The sequence below is a fragment of the Manis javanica genome, chromosome 5 (assembly GCF_040802235.1).
Source record: "Manis javanica isolate MJ-LG chromosome 5, MJ_LKY, whole genome shotgun sequence".
NCBI classification, from domain to species: domain Eukaryota; kingdom Metazoa; phylum Chordata; class Mammalia; order Pholidota; family Manidae; genus Manis; species Manis javanica.
In genome coordinates this window covers 44,380,046-44,403,756 of record NC_133160.1, presented here as the reverse complement: position 1 = coordinate 44,403,756, position 23,711 = coordinate 44,380,046, and the positions used below count along the sequence as shown (strand labels likewise).

The window sequence follows — 23,711 nt, the reverse complement described above, 5'->3', positions numbered from 1 at the left end:
GGGAGGTGTGGGGACAGCCAGGGCCGTGTGAGGTCCTGAGCTAAAGGAAGAAGGTGTTTCCAGGAGGGAACAACTGCACCAAGGGCTGCTGTCATATCATGTAGGAAGAGGGCTGAGGATCAGTGTTGGGTTTAGCCACTTGGAGGCTCCTGTGACTTTGATGACAGCAGGTACAGGGGAGCTAAGGGGCACAAGCCTGATTCGAGTGGGATCAAGAACCCATTAAAGGGCTCTGGCATTGTCAGAAAATTTGGGCCAAAAAGTCCCTAAGGTCCCCCTTGAGCTCTAAGAGTCTACATTCTTATTATTTTCATTTTGGAACAAATTCTGGTTTGCGAAGGGCAGTTGAAGAGGAGTAAATGACCCCAATTCCTCAAGGTCAAGCCAGTCAGTGGCATGCAGGTACATCTTTCTGTGTCAGCCCATTCCTCCAGTGGCTTTATTGATGAGAATGGTGACAATCATTTATGTGTGGGCTGCTGTGCTTGGTCCGTCCTGACTGAGGAATCAAGGTATCCTAGTTGAGGTATCAGAGTGATTATTATTTCTAAAGAATTTGTTGCCAGGTTACAGCCACCTGCTTTCCTCTCTCTGTCCCAAGAACCATGTCAGTGATGATTTTAACATTTACTTTAAAGACAGAAACAGGCAGAGAAGTGTAGACAGGCTAAATGAGAATCATGTTTTATCCTAAGCTTAGAGCACAAGCTTACTGAATTGGTATGCCCCCATGTTGATGAGGCTTGCCTCAAAGGAGTCCTTCTGGGAGGGTCCCTTAGATTTAGGTCTGCTGTGTGTTCTAGCTCCTCTTCATCCCATCCTTCTTGAGAAAGGAATTTAGCACTTGTAAAACCAGCATCTTTCCCAAGAGGAGAAGACCGGACTCTGTCCTTTCTGCCGTGTGTCTGTAATACAGTGTGTGGAGGTCGCAGCTGTTCCCTTGCCCACATGCCACCAGCACTGACAGTTTCCATGCACACAGGCTGGACTTCCAGCTTCAGAACCTGTGACCCTGCCTGAGCATTCTTGGCTGCCAGAGCTTGCTCTGCCCTCACATGGGGCAGGCTGGAAGTGCCGGGGAGTCCCATCCCCAGGGGCAGCCATCCACCAGGGACTAATGGGATAGGGTGTGTCCATAGCCTAACTCCCTCACCCCTGGGGAAGAGCCCTGACATGCATGTTCCCTACTGTCTCCCAGGCTTTCCCCAGGGGACTGAGTCCCAGGTGTCCAGAGCAGTGACCTTCTTGGTAGCACACCTTTGGGTGCCTTCTTTCTCTGCTTTATCTCTCTTTTCCCCTCTCCCACTAGGGTTTCCTGGGATCTAGTCCCAAATAGATTACTTATTCTGAGGTTCTACTTCTGAGGAATACAAGATTGGATGTGGGGGAAAGGCTCTAAGATCTGGTGTCCCTCGATTCTGGGTCATTCCTGTTCATGGCCATCCCATCCATCAGTCAGGGCAGGTAGCTGTTCAGGGGACGTGCTTAGGGCTGTGAATGAGTGGGGTATGAGAGTGAGGGGCAGGGACCCCACCAAGCTCTACTCTGTCTCTAGCCGAAGTCTTCTCATCTGTAAAACGAGTTGGGTGGGTCACATCATCTCTAAGGTCTACTTCCTGAAATGTCCTACATCTTGAAAAAGAGTAGCTAGAGGATCTTTATGGATCCCTGTGTAAGCTGGGACAATATTTGGTGAAAAAAAAGAGGAGGAGGACAACAGGAAGAGAAGGATGAGCAGGAAGGAAAAAGGGGAGGAGAAGGGAAGGAAGAGAAAAGCACTAACTTGGGAAAAGCTGTATTTCACTAGAACTGGAGCCATGAACAGTAGCTAGCTCATAAAGAAAACAAACGAGCAGTTTTCTACCCAAGTTCCCTGGTATGCAACCCAACACTGGCATATTGACTCAGTGAGGGTAAATTGAGGATTTATGGTTATGACCAAGATGAACAAGTGCTTGTTCAATTTGATGGGAAACACCAGAAGGTTCCAGTTACTGTTATGGCTTCCACTGACTCGCAGGAAGACAGAGAGCCCCCCCACAAACAAAGGCTTTTTGATCTCAAGTCCTTTTTCAGAGAAAGAAACTGCTCCTGTTATTTAAACATAATAAACATAGGGATTGCTGCAAAGGAAAAAGACGACTTCATGCAAACTATTTGAAATGAAGGTTAAGTTTCATAAGTAAGAGAGGTTGCACTGAGATCTTACCACATTGCATTAATGTTTCCTGATAAATTCACGTTCTAAGAGCAGCCATGCCCTACTTGCTATAATGAACACAGGAGGAATCAAACATTGGCTGTTTCTTGGTGAATTTCCCCATGAAAGGGTAGGAGGGCATGAGATAATGCTCCCTGCATGCTCATGCTTAAATCCCCAGTCACAGAGAGAAGTGGGGGAAGTATTCAAGGGTTTTTCAAGTCTCTGCTTTAATTATTTAATATGCAAATAACTCTTTTTGGAGGGATATGGGATCTGTGTCATTAACCTTGTCTTATTTTCTTCCTCAACTGTGATATCCTCATTTATTAGTGCCTTTATGTGTGGGAGGTAAGCAGTTCTCCAATATATCAACTTCATGAAGTTTGCATTTTATGGGAAGATACAATGCCCAACATATAGCCATAAACTGGACACAAAGAGGCTGACGTAATGGATGGGAAGAGATGTGATTGTCAAGCAGGGAGGGATGCATGAGGGGCGTGTTTTTCTCAAGTGCTCAGTTCATTAGTGAATATTGTGTATTTTAACAACTCTTCTTCCCTATGCAACCTGCTAACAGCAGGGACACAGATAATGAATACTGTACATAGATCAATGAGGACCCCGGCTCCATTATGCACTATGCTCTCTTCTTGTCCCCCTTTAAAAAATATTCTTCTTCTTTTTGAAAGCCTTACTGTGACATGGTGATGCTACAGAGACAACAAAAGCACACCTGAAAAATGGAGCAAGTGTCGCTCATCTGCAAAGAAAAGTTACTGGCTTAGTTATGCTTCTTCATAGAACTTCATGTGCTGGCATAGAAGATACCAGCAAACGGTATAGATAATAAAGGACCCACTTTCATGTTGTAGATAGCACATTTGATCTTGAAAACTGTACAGTTCATGTGGCAGTTGGTCATTTGCCAATCTGTAACCTCACACCGCTGTGGCCTTAATGTGTACCTAAATGTTATGGTGTTAATTAATATGTATATTGTTTATGTATTTTCTCTACACCTTCATGCCTGTATCATCATTACCAAAGGAAGCAAATAATGAAATGAGTCTGGACAGACAGGTTTAGGAGTCTACTAGAAATAAGCATCTGCATGAACAACAAAATAAAACTGAAAAACTGCTACAGAAGTTCATGGAAGAGAAGATTATGTCTACCTGGTGAAATCAGGGAAGGTTTCTTGCAGGACATGACATTACATACAGCCTTGAAGAACAAAAATGACTTGCACATTCAAAACTGAGAGATGATGTGGAGTGAAGAGAGATGGAGAAGGGCATTCCAGTTAGGAGGAGCACACATGTATAAGCACTTGCACAGACTTAAGAGGATGGGGGACAGACACAGTGAGCATTTCAATTCTGCTGTGGATGTGGACAGGTGAGAGATGTCCAGAAATGGAAAATGGTTACTGGGATGTGACCATGAAGGTGGGCCTTGAAGGATGAGACAAGGACAGAGGGGAGGTTCAGGAAGTTTAATCAGGGTACTTAATAGTCCAATTGGTCAAGAGTTCTGCATTGGTGGTGTCGATGGACTTGGAAAGGAAGGGACAAGAAACGCTGCGATGGAAGAGCAGATCGGATTTGACAGTGGGTTTGATGTGGAGAGTCTGCCATGAGGCTGAGGCTTAAACAGCAAGTGAAACCAAGGTGTGCGCTAAACGTGCCTGAAGCACTCAGGTGGGTGTGGTGTGAAGATTAATCGTTGTGTCATATTGACTGGGCCTTGGGATATGCAGATATTTGTGTAAACATTATTTCTAGGCATGTGTGTGAGGGTGCTTCTGGATGAGATGGCTCTCCCCAGTGAGGCTTGAATAGAATAAAAGGTTGAGGAAGAAATAATTCTTTCTCCTGCTTGTCTCAGGACCAGGACATCAGTCTCCTGCCTTCAGACTGAGAGACCTGCCCTCGAACTGGCACCAGGGGTTCTCATGGCTCTCAGGCCTTTGGAGTTGGGCGGGAACCACCAACGGCAGCTCTCCTGGGGTCTCCAGCTGCTGCCTCACCCTTGGGATTTGGAACTTCTCAACCTCCGTATCATGTGAGCCAATTCCTGATAGTAAATCTGCCTTTCTATACATGTATATAGAAAGTGTATATGTGTCTCTGGCTCCTATTGGTTCTGTTCTCTGGAGAACCCAGATGAACACAGATGGTGAGTCAACGAGCAGAGAGTTTAGTTCAAAGTTTAGACCTTGAATTGGAGGCCATCCTAAAAGACCCAGGTTGGAAAGGTCCAGTAGCCCATTTGCAAACTAAGTTGTGAGGATAGGAGAAAAGTCAAGGCCAGGAACAACGAATGGGTGCTCAGTGGGGGAGGCTGACATCACGAGATCAGGGAGATAAGGGGTATGGGAGCAGCGCCATGCAGGAGGAATGCCCCCATTTAGGGGTGAGAGAGGAGAGGCTTTAGGAGGAAGAAAGCATTTTACAGAGTAGAACAGGTGAAAAGGCTGCTCCATGGGAAAAGCTCCCTGGATTAATGTTCAGGAAGAGATTTTTGAGGAGCTTGAAGAATTGGTTCCAACTGAGGAGTGTGGGCAGGAGAAGGAGGCAGGTCACATGTTATAAGTTCTCAAAGAACATCTTTGAGTTGACTCATCTTTCTGTGGCTTCCTTGAAGATAGCCATCTGGACCCACTCAACTGATCCATCTCTCCTTCATGTGTCCCCATTAATTTATGAAGGGACCCAGGGGACTGCAGAGGGGCAGGACTGATGGGTAGACCAGGTATAAAGAACAGCTTGGTCCCACACTGTGCATCACACACCAGAATGGCCAGGGGCGGCTGGCCTCAGTGCACCACAGTGGGGGTCAGTTCAGAGTCTGACAGCTACCAGCTCCTGCGTGTGGCCAAGCCACTCCCCTTGCAGAGCATCAGTCCACCATCTGTCCCAGTCCTTCTGTGGTTCGTGACCTTCCCTGGCTTTTTTCCCTCTACATCCTCAATCCTTCCTGTCCTGTGCCCCTTTGATCTCCCGCCTACACATGAGGGAGGCACAAATGCTTTCTATTTATACTTATGCACAGACAGGAGGCCAGAGCACTTCCTTGGACTCTAAAGATTCACTCACCAAACTCTGATGAGTGCCATTTACAAAGCAGTTGTTCACATTCAACTCAGTGAGAGGTCTTAGAGCTTTACTGGGGCTTGAAATACCTTACAATAGATGTGTATTTCTGCATTTCAGCACCAAATAATTTTTAAACACTCTTGAGCTATGGAAAAATAAAATAAAATCAATACCAGCTGCCATTACTTCTATGGGCACTGCTTGAACCAATCTCACTAGCATCACCCCTGCTGGAAGAAGCCCAGTAAGTCACATTCAGTCACCCTCCCCCATGTTGGAAGCCCCAAGCATTTGGCAAGTGGTAATGAGAACAGGACGAGCCCACACACACTGACAAACAGCACATCTGTTCGCATGGCACCGAAGTGGGCAGCCGGCCCTCATCCACACCCCAGAATAACAGTCAAGCGCAGGAGTCTGCTGAGCACAGGACTCCAGGCACGATGCTACAGGCCTGTTTTATCCCAGGGAAGAGAAAGACGAGAGGCTGGCTAGTTTAGCCAACTTTCCTTTGCTAGGCCACTCACCATGGCCAAACGGCAAGTCCAGCTAGGGGTGTCGTGAGGCCTAACACAGGGTGATTCAAGCTTTTAGCAAGAATTACTCCCAGGCTAAGATTCGAGCTGGGTCTCAGACTGGCTTCAGAAGTTGGGCACAGTTGTTTGGAGCAAGAAGAACAAGTGAGGAGCAGCTTCTTCCCTTCAAGTCCCACCACACTTCTTGCTGCTGCTTCCAGCCTCCACTGAATGGTGGTGTTGGAACAGAGCAGCCTGATAGGTAGAATCTCCTCCATCTTTTCAAAACTAATAAACTGTACTAGTTTTCTTTTGGTTTGGCAAGTTTGACAGACTGATTCATAGGGAAAACTGAAGCTTTAACAATTTGGTGGCTGTGACTCCCTGGGGAAGATGTTGAAATACCAGGTCACTACACAGAAATTCCACAGGCGGGTGTCAGAAATCCTATGCTGCGAAGAATATCTTTTCAAAAAGAAGACAGCTCATGTTACAGCTCTGGGTGAGCGAACCCGGTGATAATTTGAATGGCAGGCTTGTGGGGTTGGACCTTCATCTGTTAATGGCGGTCCATATGAATTGCCAAAAATCATAAGAATCAGTTGATGTCAGCTTCAGAAACTCATATATTCCTATCAAATTCTAGAACCAAGGCTACATTTTATAGGGAGGGAGAGAAGGAGGAAGGAAAGGAGGGAGGAGGGAGGTAGGGAGGAGGGGGGAGGGAGGAGGGGGGAGGGAGGAGGGAGGAAGGGAGGAGGGAGGGAGGAGGGGAGAGGGAGGAGGAAAGACCAAAAAAAAGAAAAGACCTTTTTTGTGGAGCAAGCTTAGTAGAAGTCTTCATTGGAAACAGACTATTTAGGCAGTAGATTTAAGTGATTTAAAAAAGAGAAAGAACTAGAAATAAACACAGTTTAAAAGTCTTAACATCAGACAGCTGTAGTTGAATTGGGTGTGTATGAAGGTTTCATTCAATCTGATCAATCAAAAATAGAAATTATGAAATCATCTCTTTGCTTGCTCTTCGACCCTTCCCCATTACCTTGGCATTCCCAAATCTAGAACCATTGCAGGACTGATATGAAGTTAAAGTGGTCTGTTGCTTTTTCCTGATACCGTTTGCCTGAAAAAACTCAGGTGCCACAGTCAGCTGGGCAGGGAGGTAAAAGCATGGACTTTGCTATGAAACAGATGGGGGCCTGATTTTCCTGCTCTGCCATTTACTGGCAAATCCCTGACATCTCTGCATCTGCTTTGTCATTTGTCAAATGGGGGTAACTCTTCCTACATTACCTTCTGCGGTGTAACGAACTACCCCAAAACTTAACAACTTAACACAGCAAACAATTATTTTCTTACCAAGTTTCTGAAGATTCAGAATTTGGAAGTGGCTTAGCTGGGATATTCTGGTTCAAGGTCTCATTAGGTTATAAGAAATATGTTGGTTGAGGCCACAGTTATCTGATGACCTACAGGAGCTGAAGGAGCTGATTTTAAGGCGGCTCAGCCACATGGCTGGTAAGTTTGCGCTGTTGGCAGGAGGCCTCAGTTTCTGTCCACGTGGCCCTCTCCACAGGGCTCTCGAGTGTCCTCACAACATGGCTGCCTCTTCCCCCAGAGAAAGTGATCCAAGAAAGAAAGGGAGGCAGAAGCTACAGTGCCTTTGATGGCCAGCCTCACACACTGCCTTTTCCACAACATGCTGTTGGTACATGGATGACCCTTGTTCAGTGTGAGAAGGGACCAGAAGGCCCTGAACACTGGGAGGCTGAGGTCAATGGGATGCCATCTTGAAGGCTGGCCACCACCTTTGTTAAATCTCTTCATTTTTCAAATCAGGGTACTATCACCCAATGTTATTGTAAGGAATAAAGAAGGAACTAGAATTTAGGCCACCTAGTCTGGCGGAGAGTAAAGCTGTGGGTACACTCAGTTTAGGCACCATGGAGAGAATCTGGGATGTAGGGGAAGTTCAGCCTTAATAGAAATCTGACAAATTACAACTCAAAAGAAACACCTGAAAAATGGCTATTTACTGGGGAGGTAGGTGAACGAAGTGGCCAGACTGTGGACAGTTCTACTTTCAAATATTCCAACCACCTGCTCATATTAAGCCACCATACTGCCCAAATAAATTCCAATGTTTCAGCACCCAAACTTGACTTCCCAGTTTAACTCTTGCACCTGGAAATCATAAATCTTGGTCAGACCAACTGTTCCACTACATGGGTGGGAGGGAGAGAGAAACAGCCCTGATGGGAGTCCGGGGCAAATACTCGAGCCCGGGGCCAGCTAATCACCCAGAAGAGGGGAGTGCTGAGAATCCGCAGGAAAAAAAGGATGAGATTTGGAATAAGACTACAAGGAGATGGTGTTAAGGTTAATAGATCACATCACCTTTCAGGAACGGAAGAAAGGCTGAGGGAAGGGGGAGGGCTTTGAAGCAAGGTCACAGCTAGAGAGATGAAGCAGGGTGAGGGTGACGGGGGCTTCCTCACAGACAGTGTTGGGGGTTTGGGGCCAACATCAAAGGCACAAACAGATGTGGTAGAGATTCACGGTGAGATTAGCAACTGGATATCTGGCTCTTTTCCACTTTCTGTGTCATCTCACCAGGGAAAAAGCCCCTGAGTATTTCCCTAGCACACCATCCTGGTTGTAAGCAAATCCCTCACCAGGGCCTTGGGGAGCCCATGGCCGGCCCTGCCCAGCGCTGAGCTCTGCCCCCAGGTTCCTGCTCTCCAGCAGCTCTGGCTTTCTTTCTGCTCCCCTATCCTGCCCCTTTGTTCCTGCTTCACGGCCTTTGCAGGCAGCTGTCTGCCTGGAATATTCTAGGTCTTCACATGACTCCAAATTCATGCTTATCAGGCCTCAGCCCCAAAGAGGACTTCCTCTGCAGCACCGTCTGTGGTGGACCCATTTCAGCCCTTCCATACCTGGTAGGCACTAAGGTCACCCTACTTTTCTATCTTCACATTACTTCTATCTGAAATTACCAAATTGATTTTTTGTGTATTTCTTTACTGTCTTCCCTTGACTACAATATAAGCAACACAAGAACTCAGGGGCCTGTCCTGTCTTGCCATCATCTCCCCAAGTACTAGAACTAACACTCAATAAATATGCATTGATTAGTAAGCGACTGCACCATGCTGGTGCTATCTGACGCTTGTAAGCCCCTCTGCTGCCCTTCACGGAGTAATGACCACTGGAGTCCCACGCCTTCCTTGGAAATCCTTACTAGGACCTGGAATGATGGGGCTTGGTGCAGACCCCAAAACGACAGAGACAAAGGCATGGCTGTTCTCTTCCGCACCAGGCCCAGTGTGAGGAGGGTACAAGGATAGCTGTAGTTGGTACCCCAGGAATACACAGGATTTTTCTGGGTTATGCACAAACATGGCTCCAAGGCTGGTGATAGCATGCTTAATTCCAAAATGAACAAGCAGTTTAGTGAATTAAAGAAAAGAAATGAAGGGGAAAAGTGTACTCAAACTCTGAAAGCTCAATGAAACCAGTTCTTCCTTCCAACAAAGAAAGGACTTCCTGCTTTCAAAGCATAGCTAAGTGGTTTGACAATAGTCAGCCTGCAGGGCAAACAGGTGTTCAGAGCCCCAAAGGACTTGGTCACAAATACGAAGCCACTCCAGACTATCTAGGGAGTTCATTGGCTTCCATCTCTGCTCTGCTGGGCTCTCTTGATTCATGAGCGCCAAAAGCGTGCCAGTGACCTCAGGACTGCCTTCCACTCTGCTCTCTATTTTTTGGAAAAGGAGAGAAATTAGGAAATGCAAGTTGGAAATGTAAAAAGCCAGGATACACCATCTTTCCCCCCTGAGTGCCCTGGTGCAGCAGTTGCGAACATTCAGGGGGCTGATGCTATGGTGTGGCCAGGACGGCTCAGGTCAAAGCCCTGCAGAATCTAAGCCTGGGACCAGGACTCAGGGATGGCAGCCCCAGCCCTGGCCAAATCAGCCCAGAGAATTGATTATTCATAAGGATCCTTCTGCTTATAAATCATGCTTAGGGTTTGTCCAGGTGGAGCTGACAGGGTCTGGAGGCTGGAGCTGGGGGCGAGGAGACGGCTGGAGGTGAACCCTCTGCTGGGGTATAAGCACCAGCTCTCCCGCTCTGACTTGGTTCACCGCCTTGTGTGAACAGCTCTGAAACTTTCTCTCATGGAGACTCACTGGCTGGGCCTTCACAGCAAAACTGAGCCACCCGAGGGCTCCAAAACAAATGTATTCCTGGAAAGGGCCACCCCTAGCTTTGCCTTCCTGGGTCCTATAAGAACCTGCCTGGCTGCCCCTTCCATCTTTCCTCCTTGCTCCTGAAGCAGAGTGGACTCCCCTGAAAAAGAGGATAGAGGGCAAGGGCAGAATGGGCCAGACAAATCAACCAAGGGCAACCCCGATCAACACGAGACAGTGGAAGGGTGGGCCCTCTGCTGCTCTGCGCTGCAGAAGGTCACAGCACCATAGCACCCTGGTTTAGAAATTAGTATCTGAAAGTGCCTTAAAATCCACATAGTCCCATATACCACATTTCAATGCCTGCCATGGTCAGGGCATGTGTTAATGCTGGTTTCTGAAAGGCGACATCACCTTGTTTTTCACGCAGAGATGAGTCCCTGGGTGACCACTCTCAGTAATTCCTATCAAAGCTTCTAAAACAAAAAGGTTCAAGGATACCCCCTTACACGCAGACTTCTAGCCCAGTTCGAAGAGCCATCTGACAATCTTGGTTGGCCTCTTCCTTCAACTGTGAGACATGTTCTTCTACAACCATCCACTATGAAGGCCTCTCTGTATCATTTTGTTCCACTAGTTTTTGTCACACAAAGGGTACAAATTTTAAACCAAGTCTGTCTAGTCCTCAGTCCCAACTCTATGATTCCTGATGTGTGGTCTGGGGCAAGTTTTTCCACTTCCCTTTCTGGGCTCTATTTTTCTCATCTGTAAAATGAGAAAAACAATAGTTATACCTGGGGTCTTGATACAATGATGAAATCAGTTAATACATATTATTTTGTATTAACTTGGCTGAGATTCCAATAAAGATGAGCTATTAATAGTAAAACTGTTTTTAATTTAAAATAAAAACAGATAGTACCTGGGGGCAGAAGAATGTTATATATTGGTAAAAAAACAAAAAGAGAAAAAGAGCAAAGAGGCTGTGGGGAACCTGGGACCTATGTTTTTGGAAGCTGCATGTTGCAGTGATCAAAGACAGATCAAGAGGGTGGAAAAAGAAAGTTTGCTGTGTAATGACTAAGATCTTAAAGTGATGAAGGTCAGGGGTCTAAAGTTGTCTAACAGCTGGCCTAGCCCTTGAGTCTCCCAGCTGCTGGTTACTCTCATTCTAATTTTCTGTGCCCCAACTGCAGCCACAGTTTGATCTTGGTGAAAAAAATCACAAACAAATAAAGCACACCACGGCCATTTTCTTCCCCATCTCCCAGGGAATGGCAGGCAGCTCATGTATATCCATTACAGAGAATGGAAGAGTTCCCCTCCCTGCCGTACAGATAAGCCAACCCTGGTTCAGGCATGGGAGGAAGAGCCCCAGGCCAACCTCTACTCCACCTTTCTTTGCTTGTAAAAGCTAGACATTTGGTACATGAGCCCTCCCATTGCCCCAGATGGTCTGCACACTATCTGGAAAGGTTAATGACATTTGTTTCTTTCTCACTTAGAAATTCAGGCTCAGGTCCAGTCTTAAGGTTTCCATTTAAATGCACAGTGATATTTCCCCTGCAGGAAAGAGCAGCTGGATCAGGAGGGCATAAATGTCTTACTTCACACAAATAAGAGGAGATTGATGGCGATTAAAAAAAGATGGACTAGAAAAATGTTCTGCCTTTTTTTTTTTTTTTAAAAGCAAGACAAATCCAATAAAACTTTCCCGGTTGCCTCTCCTGATTCTCCATTTTAAAACTTCAAATTGAGTCCCTATTGCCTGATGAATTAGCAAGTAGAGATATGGCTTGTCAGGAACTCAGAGAACCTGGAATAATGACACCCCCACGGTACTGTAGCCTACAATGATCTGATAAAATCTCCCAGCTCTGCTGGACTTAGGGTAGGTAGGGAAAAGGAAATGACAAGAGAATATGATGGGTCAAGCCACAGCAGAGCAAATACTGTGGATTTCAACTGCTTTTATCTGGCTTCTCCATATGCCAAATCATGACTACCAGTGTCTATGGAGCCCCTAGGTGCCAACTGTCAATTCATAAAGGCTGAGATTGGCATGAGATGCACACGGCTGTCCTGGACACAGATGTCATGTATCCAAGGTCCTAGAAGGCACTAGTCAGGGCTTTTACAATAAGTGACAACCAGCAAGTCTCCATGGGTGAGTTGGGCTGTGCACAGCTCAGTGAGACTGAGAAGGATTCACTGACAAAAGCTGCCCAACAAAGCGGCCAGTGAGTAACAGATGGCTGGTAAAATTTTCAATTAAAAATAAAATCTCACAGAGCATTTCAGTGACCCTATCAAGTTTTTGCATCTGACACACTGTGGTAGACTATATGACAGGTTAGATTATAGGCTGGCTGTTACCTGGGAACAAACTCTCCTGTTTCCCATGACCACTCTGCTCATTTGTAGAGTTGGGACACATTACATCACTCAGGATAAAAATCCCTGAGTCTTCTATGCTTTGTATTAGTCTCACCTCATTTTCAATTAATCAGCAAATCCTCTTGGTGTCACCTCCAAAAGTATTCTAAGCCCAACAACCAGTTCTTATACTCTTCACTGCCTCAGATTCAGCTCATGTCTCACCACAGTTTCCTAACTGGTTTCCCTGCCACATCTTGCCAACATTAGGTATCTTTCCCCACAGAGAAGTTGGAGTAAATTTCCCAAAGTATAAATCAGATAATGTTACTGTACAGCTTCCAACTCTCCAGTGGCTTCCCATGCACCAGTTCCCCACTGCAGTCCACCTCAGCTAGAGACCCCTCTCAGCTACAGTCCCCTTCACTGGACTCCAAGCTGGCCTTTTTCTGACCCTCAAACATGCCACACTTGATCTTGTCTGAGCACCACCACTCCTTCCCAGATTGCCACATGGACTTGCCTCCATGACTTGGGGTTCCTTTGACACACTTTTCCTCACTGCTTGTGCCAAAACTGCTCTTCCATCTTCCCCTCCAGTTATCTCCTAGCTCACTGCATTTCCTTTGAGAATTTTTTTTTTTTTTGGTATAGTTGACTCTTGAAACAATGCAGGTTTGAACTGTGCAGGTCCAACTTATATGTGGCTTTTTTTCAATCAATATTTTGGAAAAATTTTTGGAGCTTTGAGACAATTTTTTGTTTTCCATGAAAGATAGTCAGAGGAAGGTTAGTGACAAGAGAATCATAAAAAATGGGGCTGGATCCCTGGTCAAACCATGCCAGATGTACATTTTCCTCTGTATTTTTCAGAGACACTAATACATTTCCTTTATTTAAGAAGCCAGTTAGAGCTGTGTTTCCTTGTCACCTGAAACTGAAAGCCTCTTAACTACTCTAGATGTGTGTCTAAGGATGGATCTGATTTCAGGAGACGATTTTACAGAGGAAGAACAAGCCAGAAACAAGTGGTATGAGTCACAGTCAAAGCTAAACACAGAGATCTGGGGTGAGGGAGGAGCAGCACAGAGCTGGGTGGGTGACCATAACGGAACTCTGGGCTGGGAACAACAGTGGCTGTCAGGGGACGATCAGGTGTGGGGCCCTGTCAGGACCTGGCCTTGAGGGGGCAGTGGAGGGGGTAACAGCCAGGGAAAGGAAACACCAGGGAATAGTAAGGGAGACCAGAGAGCTGGTTAGAGGACTGGGGCAGAGTGGGGAAGCATTTATGCTGCCTGGGCCATCGCCCAAGGAGAGCTGCTTCTTGCTCAGGGCCAAGCTTGGTCCAGGAGTCTGAGCAGAGCTGAGCCTGCAGATGGGGCTCAAGCAGGTACAGCTGTTCTTATTCAGCTGCTCTGGACTCAGGCTGGGGCTCTGCCTTCTAACAAGGTCCTCCTGAGGCAGGTGGCCTTCAAACGACACTGGGAAAAGCTCCATTTTGTTGGAATGTGATGGAATCCAGGGGCTGCTCCAGCTGGACATGACTCTGGCCTTCATCTACCCCTGCACCACAAAGCCTCCCTTGGGCTCCTCACTGGCTCGAGTCTGAGGGCACCCTTCTTCCCCCACAGGGCCCTCCCTCGAGTCTCAGAGCACCCTTTCTCTCCAGCAGGGCCTTCACTCTCTGTTGCTTGATTACTCCAAGGATCACTCATTCTCTCCCTTGCACTTCCCCTTTCTAGGGTGAATGGTAGGCCTCCAGCCCCTATTTTTAGGTTTGCAACTAATTGTGTTTTGGCCTCACCTGTCCTCAGACCCCAGCGTCTTGGAGATTCCTGATGTTTCTCAGAATCAGAACATCATTGATAATGTGTTGGGCTTTGTCTGGGGAACAGTAAGCTAGGAACCAAGGTGTACAGGTAAACTGGGGTGGTCTGTGGCTCTCTCACAATGTTCATTAGGCTGACCCTCTGTCTGTTTGGTGGGAGTGAAAGCCCAGCAGTGGACGATGCCATTTGATTATTCAAGATGCTTCTAGCAGAGCACTAGCCGGGCTGAGCACATCCATCATCCATCCTGGGGCTCCACCACTCTGCTGTGTGTCCATCCTTCTCAATGCCTCCAGCTCCTACACTGAACACTTGTAAAGAATACATAAAAGCTGGGGATCATCATAATAATCAATAATAACATTTGGAGATTTTTAAATCATAGGCTCCCTATGAGGAAAGAGAATGGAGCACACAGCCAGCAGATGTGTGCTCCAATCCAGGATGAACCACTCATGGTAGTCCCTCCTGCCCCCAAGTACCCACTTCCTATTCTGTAAATGAGGATAATACTATCTTAAAACTCAGTAGGTGTATTTTAAAAAGTATCAATAAAGCATCCTGTGTGATGCCTGCATATTGGAGAAGTTTAATAAATACTAGCTGATTTTTTAATATATGACTTTTGATTTTTCCACTTATCTGCTAAAATTACCCACCCACTCATTTACTTTTCCCATCTGTCTCTATTTAACATAGATGTTTTAAATTATTCTCTGCAAATTCTTGTATCTGGATCATCTGTGGTTTGCTTCTGTGCTGGTTTTCCTTGGGTATGAATCCTATTCCTGCCTCTTCACAGGCTTTGTAATTTATTTTGCATCCTGGAAATTACATATGGAAGAAAAATGAGAATTGAAGAATAATACTGGGTTTTTCCCCCAGAAACGTCAAGTTCTGCTCTCATCTATTGGCTAAAGTGAGGAGGTGATTATTGCCGTTTTGGCAAGGTCCTACTTGACTGGGCTGGGCTGCGGCTCACCTCTGCTTGGCCCAACCCTCCACATCCAGCTTCCTAAGGAAGGGACAACTTCCGTCAGGATTTGATCTGGGATTCCATGGAACCCCTTGGGACTTGCCTCAATTTCAGGTACTGGGAGAATGTGGGAGTTGGGCAGATGGAATGATTTCTTTCTGCATGTCAGCCCCGCGTTCACTTGGAGTTTCTGGCACATGTGGGCTGGAATGGAGAAGATGGCATGTCAAGCAAATTATTATTGTACTTGATGGTCTTCCAGACTCCAGTACATCCCACTGACCTTCACCATTGCCTGTAGTTCCATCAACTCTGTGTCCACCCAGTAAAAGCCTAGATCTTGACAGCCCTCTGTTCTCCTGCATCCCGACCTGCCAGGGGTCATATCCCACTCACAAAGGGCACCCCTCTCTGGAAATCAGTTCATCAAACCTTTCTTGCCTCCATTGTTGTTTGATAGTCCCATGCTTAAGTATTACTTGTATATTTTCCAGATCTTTTTCTGGTGTTCCCATGAGAGCTAAGGTCTTCCTGGTTCTAACTAGAAGCAGAAAGCACCTTGAATGGTAGCTGTTATTTTTACCATTAGAGGAAATTCCCTAAGGGCATGATGTCCTGACCCTGAGCTCTTAATAGCCAGCCTAATACTAATGCTGGTGTTTCATCTAGGGGAGCTGGAGATGAGACCCACCAGGGGGGCTCATTTTTGAAGGTTTAGTTGAGTTTGCAGCAAATATTTTATGGGCTCCACTCCTATCTCCCTACCTTTACCATTTCAGGTCCTTTCAGGGATCTGCCCCTATGTCTCTCTGCCCCTATGTCAAATGCACTCAACAAACTGGAATTCATGTCCCTCAGGAGCAGTCCTTAACCAACGATTGGTGGAGGCTGGTGAATAAACCCCCCAGGTCCTTTCTCCTTGGCTGGGATAAATTAGAGGCCCATATTCTACATCAACTCCCAGGTACCCTGGAGGAAGCAAGGCACCTGATGGCTCACACATGCTCCTTGGCTGCTTTCTCTTCCCTGTCTTACTACCCTACTTCCTGACTAGCATGTACTGGGATCACTTTTCAGATAAACTACTTGCATTTGAATCATTGTTTTGAGTTTCTTTCCAGGGAAACCCACATAAGGCAGGTTTCAGTTCAGATGTGCGACTTTTGGGTGCTGCTCCGGTTTGTGTAAAGGGGCCTGTGTGGCAGGATGTGATTTGAAAAAAGGCAACACCAGCCAAGATTAGATCTACCTCATCATGCAAAGAACATGAGGAACATTTCAAGGCTGCCAGGGAAGCTGATGCTGGGGTCCTTCTTATACAGTGGAGCCATCTGCCAGCCTGTCACGACTGGACATGAAAGTCTTAATCTGGGATACAGTTAAACTGTTTCCTCTCTATTTGTGGTTATGTCTCTAAAGCTTAACATGCTCCGAATGGTAGACTTAATTCATAAATACATCGTTTTACAAAATTGGCATGAAGTTCTCTCAGTACAATACGCAAAATACATCAGTATGTTGCAGCCAGAGCTTGCTGTTCTTTCTTTGTTGTTACTATTTTTTGTTCTTAAATAAAGAAAACTTGTAGGACCGCAGCCCTGTAAACGTCTTGTGGGGGTGGCAAGAACCACTCTATAAGCCACTTTCTAAGAAGCAATTTCCTTCTTGTCCCATAAAACTCCCAAAACACCTTGGGCAAACACCAAAGCTCTGGGAACGTTGCAAACAGCAAATACAGCAGACGTTTAATTACGCTGAATTCATCAAAACCCTAACTGAGCCAGGAACTCAAACCTTACTGTTTAATTCCTTCAATTTCAGATGGGTAACAGACTTGGTCACCAGCAGCCCTTCATGCCAGAATACATTAGACAGAAGCCCCTGGGCACACGTAGGTAATTCTCCCAACCTAAAGAAAGTGTGGAGCAACCTGAATAACAAAGCTAAATGAGACCCAGGATCAGATTCATTAATCAGTTCAATTCCCAATATCCATCCTTTGCTGCAATGTTCTGCTGCATCTGCTCTGCCTTCTGGGAGGGCTTCTTGGTGTGTAAGGCAGCATTCACTTCTTACCTATTTTCCTTTCCCTCCCGCTGACCAGACAGCACAAAAGCAAGGACCAGTCCTCTGAGACCATAGATTAACATTTTGATTTTCATGTAGAAGACCTTCTCCCTCACCTGCCCTCCTTCTCCACCAGACATCCTGGTGCTGCTCCTCTAGTTAATTAGGAAGTTCTGCCAACTGCTTGGCCAAGTTACCTAGTATGGAATTTGTGGTGACCTAGGGTGGAATTTGGAGGTGAGGACCCCAGGAGCTGTTATTCTTTTGAGAGCCCATAAATGGTGTCTAAGTTTTATTGAGCATTTACTGTGTGGGCCAGGTGCCATTCAATGCTGAACATGTTATGTTTCATTCTTACATTGATGTTAGGGGAATAGGTGCCCTTATGCCCATTCTATAGATGAGAACATTGAGGCTTAAAGAAGTGATATAACTTCTCTAAGATTCCACCTAGCAAATGGTAGAATCAGGATTCAAACCCACGCCAGTCTGGTTCCTGGGCCCATGCTCTTCTCAAAACATCATTTTGCTCCCTTAGTAAAGACTTCAGGGTTTTTACAAAATCCTGAAGAAGAAAGCAGAATGGCCTTGGAACTCTCCAAGTGGGCACAGGGACAAGGGAGAACAGAGGAAGGGCTGGCCCCAGAGTTCTCAGGTGGGCTCCTGTCACCACGGTGGTTGGTGTTTCTGACCACGATTGTGCAGGGCTGTGAGCTGAGCTTGGAAAGGCCTTCCAGAGCAGGTAAAGTGAGGGATACCAGCACCTGCTGAAGTTCAGGAAGCAAGCTGCCTTTCAAGCAGGTATTCTAACCAACCCAGTGATTAACCACACTCCTAGTAAATTATGAAATGCAAATGCACTTCATATGTAATGAGCTGCATGGCATTCACTAGACACTTCCGAGTCATTTGTCTCATATCTTTACATTATTGCTCCCCCTTTGGGCTTCCCTTGTATCAAGCTTCAGGTACAAATGACTAATGAACTAATGACAACACTAATAATGGCCAGGCTAATCATCATACTGCTGATGGTGACAATGCTAATTAAGAGAGCATGAACAGCAACAGACTTTTCTTAAGGATGTGACTATTCATCTCCAGGAGGCAATGAGAAGGCATCCAACTCAGATGAGAGCCTGGGAAGCACAAACGGCCCCACAGGCAAAGAAAGAGGCTCATTTTTTGGTATTAACTATATTTACAGGGGGTCTAACAAGCACCATATAGTGGGGCCACAAAATCTAAGACTAGAGAAAATGGACCAAAAGGGTGAGAGAAAAATAAAATGTTCAGTCTAATAAGTTGGGCAGGACTTGATCACCCCATATGGACATAACTGCTCAGGATCAGAAGCAATCTTCCACCTGTGGGCTCTGGCACTGACTTCCGCTGAGATGCAGGTGACCCTCTGCCTGTCACCTAGGAGCAACGAACACCCTAGGCAACCCAGGCCAGGAAATGATGGAAGTAGGACATGGGCGGTGGAGAACAGCAGGCATGTGCCAGAGTATATCCCGCAGGAGGCTTTCCTCTGTTGGAGTCAGGCATGGTGTGTGCCTGCACCACAGAGGAGCCTGGAAAAGGTTTGCAGGTTTCTGTGGCCATTCCCACCAACCAGCTGCAGGACTAGCCTCCTCCACAGCTGCAGCTGCTTAGGATCAGCTGGCTTTTCCATGCTGTGAGTGAAGTGCCCTCAGTGGACATCTAAGAAGTTGCTTTTCCTAGAAGACACTCAAAGCCTGGGTAATTGGCCAAAGAGCTTAGGATTCCTCTGAAGAAACTAGGACATCAGTGCTGGCAGGGCAGTTGCAAACCCTTGGGAGCCATCGCCGTGCCAAGGCTGCCAGGCGGTCTCCCCGTTTGGTGATTTCTGGAAGTCTTCCCGAGGCTTTCCAAAGCAGACACCAGTGCCCGGAAAGGACACAGACGCCATGATACCCCCTGGCAGTGGGACAGTCTCCATAGATGAAATGTGCACATGCAAACCCCCCCGGGACCCCAAGAGTAAGCTAGAGTGAACACGTAAGTAAACTGATCGTTGCAGACAAAGAAGGACTGGGCCGTAACTGTGACAACTGCAAACCAATTTTAGCAAAAGAAATCTGTATCCTTTCCTTTCTTTCTCTTGTTTACTCTATTTCCATTGAGGCAAAACCATACCTAAAATTATCTTAGGTCATTCCAGTTCAGAACAGTAACACATCAGAATGAGTGTGCCACCTCCAGATCTTAGCCTGCATCTTTGGCTTACTTATGCAGACCTGAGTATTCTGCAGTCCATCAACATGGAGGCCAAATAATGGTGCCGACAGTTTCAGGTCCAGCTGGGGCAGCCTCCCGGGGCATGAGCTCCCATGTCACTGCTGCCCAAGACCACTGGCCCCCATGCTGGCTGTGCTCCTGCAAGACAGGCCCCTCACCTCCACACTGCTCCTCCCCACATGCCACATTCTGCTGTCAGTCTTACCTGCCCGGCAAAGAGCCCACAGACACCGATGATGCACAGGATATTGAACACTGCAGAGCCCACGATGGTTCCAACTCCCACGTCGCCCTTGGTGATGAAGACCCCTGAAACACAGACTTAGACTCAGCCTGGCTGTTGAGGCTGATTGCATTCCCAAGTGGATGTGGGGGAGATTTCTAAAGCCTTAGACTGTTCTCAGAATCTACATGCAGAACTGAGACCTGGAGAGAGTTTTTAGAACTGCAAAGGGGTCACTGTCCCACAGGAGCATCAGCACAGAGTGTGGGGCACGTTCATGCAAAGTAAAAGCATCACTTAAAATCATAACAGCAACTCCAGTGGGATGGGAGGCTGGTGTGCTGCTCTTTGGATCCTTGGTGTTCTCATTTCCTATTAGACAACCTGTCTGTCCCCAGAGCCCTTGTCCTTCAGAAAGGGCAGGGCCGAGAGATCCCCAGGTTATCACCTACCTATGACCGACGTGAACAGCTCTGGGGCCGAACTGCCTGCTGCCATGAATGTGGCCCCAGCCACATCTTCACTGAGGTGCAGGCGCTACACAGGAGCAAGGACAAAGCACAGGTGAGTCGGGATTTCCCCTGTAACAGGCGACCGTGACTCCCAGGGTCCCAAGCTCAATGCCCCCATCCTCCTCCCAGGCCGTGGCCACTCCTGCCTGACTCCCTGCTAGGCCACAGCTCCTCTTACCACTCTCATCCCGACAAGGTCAGGGGGGTGGGTTGCATACCCCTGTGAGTTAAAGGCTCTTGACAAGATCTAGAGTACCCCAACCCAAATGCCTCCAGGAGCTGTGCAGACAGTAAGAAGGAGTGGAGTGGGCTGGTGGCAGGCACTGTGGGCATTCACCTCCTTCCTAAAGGCAGTCCTGCTGAGCTTTCTCTGTGTTACCAAAAATCCTTATTTCTTAAGAGATGCCAAAATCCATATTTTCATGCAAAATATCTTGATTTTTTTCAATGCATGCTGATCTTGAACTCATGGCAATCAGTTTGCAAGCCTTGATTCTAGGAGTCTACAGAGGCTTAGGGTGGCCATCTGCCTGAAGCCCACCCACCATTCTCCATGCAGTCTTGAAACCCTGGGGTAGGGAGAAGGGGGAGTAGAGAGATGATGGGGAGCCCTGCCAGGGTACCCTATACAGCCAGTTCTCAGGTTACCCTCTTTGTTCATTAAAAGGCGATTTGGATGACAAGAAGACAAGACAAATACTTATTAGAGGCTGTGAGTGTGCTTAGATTTTCTGTATACAATCAGGATCCAGAAAGTAAGCTGCTGGCTGACTCTCTCCTGGCAACCCAGCTAGGAGAGCTAGTCCTGAATGACAGTCCCTCCTCCCAGGGCGCCCGCAGCTGCACTTCGTCGCTGAGCCATAGAGGGGCAGCATGGCCTTGGCGTGGGCCTCTGGCTCACTGGCCAACAATGGGCTGAACCCTAACTGAGCATTTGGAAATCCTCGGCTTCCTTTGCTCTTAACTGAACGGCCAAACTTCACATGGGGATCTGAGAAGAGCCCAAGAGGTAGGTGCTGACACCTCATGTTGCAAGGTGCAGCTGTGAGGGGCACAGGTGAGCCCCTGGGGCAGCAGTCTGTGGGAAGGTCACCTAATGCACAGTGGAGGCTCCGCGGGTGCTTTGCCAAGACCTGCCACAAGCTGCAGCGGGCATGGCACTGTGTGTGCGCTCCCCTGGGGCTCCCTGAGGGGCATTAGCTGTGGGGCCCACACCTCAAGCTCACCTGCAGGTCGTCTTTCTTTCCTCCACTTGGTTTGCTTCTCCCTCCTTGTCTCTACCTCCCCAGCTCTCTCATCCCTAATTCACTTCATCCTGGTAATACCTACCTGGCTGCTTAGAATCACCATCCGGGGGACTCCTATCTATCAGAACAGAGTCACTGAAAGCATTCCCAGCTCCCTCCTGTGAGAGCTAGTCCTGAATGACAGTCCCTTCTCCCAGGGCGCCCACAGCTGCAGAAGAGCCCAAGCGGTAGGTGCATTCTCCAGGGCTCCCCAAGTGCCAATTCCAGCCCGGGGTTCTTTTCTCTTGGTTCTATGGTTCAATGCTTCTCTGACCAAATATCCATCCTTGAAATGTGAAAAATCCCAGAAGGCTGCTCCAGTCCTGCCCCTGCACAAGCCCCTCCCTGATCCCTGGCCGAATGGAGCTCTCCCTCCCAGTGCTGACTCTGTGCTTCCCAAGTCGCCAGCACTCTGTCCAGCCCCCGTGTGTATCAGTCTGGGGCTGCTCTGAGCCCCATGGCCCGGGGATGGCAGGACCACACTATACTTCATCTTGACTCCTCCCCAACCGGGTGTGCTTACAGGTCCTAAGAGTTTCCTCAGTTGAGTCGAACACATTATGACAACTGTAGGCACATTTCTAGAACGGGGTCTTGATATTGCTACTTAAAAAAGGCTGTGTGGGAAAGAGAGAGAGTGCTTTGCTTTGTATGAAGAATAAACCCCAAGTGGTGGTCTTTCAGAGGTCACACATGACACCAGTTACAGGTCGTCCAGGGCTTCCTCCCCTGCTTCACTAGGCGACCCAGTTCTCAGGTTAAATCACTTTGGATAAAGGGCTTCTACACTGCCTGCTCTCCCTCCAAGATACCATGCCACTCCTCTCTGTCTCCTACTTTCAGTATAAAAATGAACCCATTCCCAGGGTCTCTCTAGGGACATTGTGAAACAATTTTCTTTAATTTATTATTATTATTATTATTTTAAGTACAAAAAACCAACAGACTTCCAGGATGTAGCAGGAACTGCTTAAGTTAGTGGTTCTCAAAATGTGCTTTCCAGACCAGCAACCTCAGCACCACCTGGGAACTTAATATAAATGCAACTTCTGGCCCCACTGCCCCCAAGACCTAATGAATCACACATTTAGGGGGAGGGAGGGAGGAAAAGGGAGGGAGGATAAAGCCTGAGAACTACATGACCAAACTTGAGTTCTAGATGGGAGGTGTGTCTGGGAGAGATCCTTTCTGAAAACAGAATTCTGAATTAAAAATAAGGTAAAATGGAAAGCTTCCAGATGAAGGCAATGACATTTCAAAACAGACAAGGAGATGAAAGAAGCAAGAGAATGAAAGAGTTCTAGAGATGTGAATATTTTCTGATGAAAGGGGTTTAACTTGGTATTCAGCCTGGCATTCCCTGGGCTGATTATGAGGAGTCCCTTTCCTGGTCTCTGTGGCCAGTTCTTTTATCTTCTCACCTTTCGGGCCTCTGCTTGGAGCATTTCTGTACATATACAGAGAGGAAGGGTGACTGAGGTGTTTGGCTGCCAATTTTTCATTCTGTGAGGACCTCATGAATCACTGAAGGAGGATTATAGGAGCAAGAAACAGAGGAGAGGAAAGGAAGATGGAGTGAGAGGGAGGAAGAACAGGGTTTAAGAGGAACAGAAAATGGGCAGCAAGATACAACCAGCACCATGAATTAGGGCCAAATAGAGCAGGGAGAGCTGGCATCTGACCAAATGGAGCAGGGAAGCTGGCATTTAGGTTAAAGTCGCCTATTCCACCCTGAAACTCTGAGCAGATTGATGGAGCTTCTGAGCTAATACTACTACTACTCCTCATCACTTGGAAGCATGCTGATGCCTGGTGTTGCTAACCCAGGCTGCAGGGAGGGCTTCCCAGGACCTCAGTGGAGGAGGCTAGAGTGGCACCTGGTCTGGCTCAGACACACTGAGAATTCAAGGCACATACCTCACAGATCTTTTCCAAGGAGGGGACAAAGAAGTCATCACACACAATGGCCAGTGCGTAGAACATGTACATGGCCTGGGAGAGAAGAAAGAACAGGTTAAAGTCAGAGTCAGGGCAGAGCCATAGGGTGAGGGCCCAGGCACTCTCTACTTCAATAACATCCTCTATTGTCATGGGCCTGACATCCTACTCAGTGTAAGTACAAAGCCTGCATTGCCTGCGAGGCCCTACAGGACCCCACACCAACTCTG

General features: G+C 47.2%; 1 protein-coding gene across 1 annotated transcript in view; it reads right to left on the bottom strand.

Moving 5' to 3' along the window:
- The window catches only part of SLC24A3 (solute carrier family 24 member 3), a 444,494-nt gene that overhangs the window by 89,411 nt on the left and 331,372 nt on the right, over nt 1-23,711 (bottom strand). The window contains exons 4-6 of the mRNA XM_017666356.3: nt 23,461-23,535; nt 20,198-20,282; nt 19,728-19,831 (exon numbers count right to left, since the gene is read on the bottom strand). Of these exons, the coding sequence (XP_017521845.3) occupies nt 19,728-19,831; nt 20,198-20,282; nt 23,461-23,535 (264 nt within the window). The remainder of the gene's footprint in view (nt 1-19,727; nt 19,832-20,197; nt 20,283-23,460; nt 23,536-23,711) is intronic.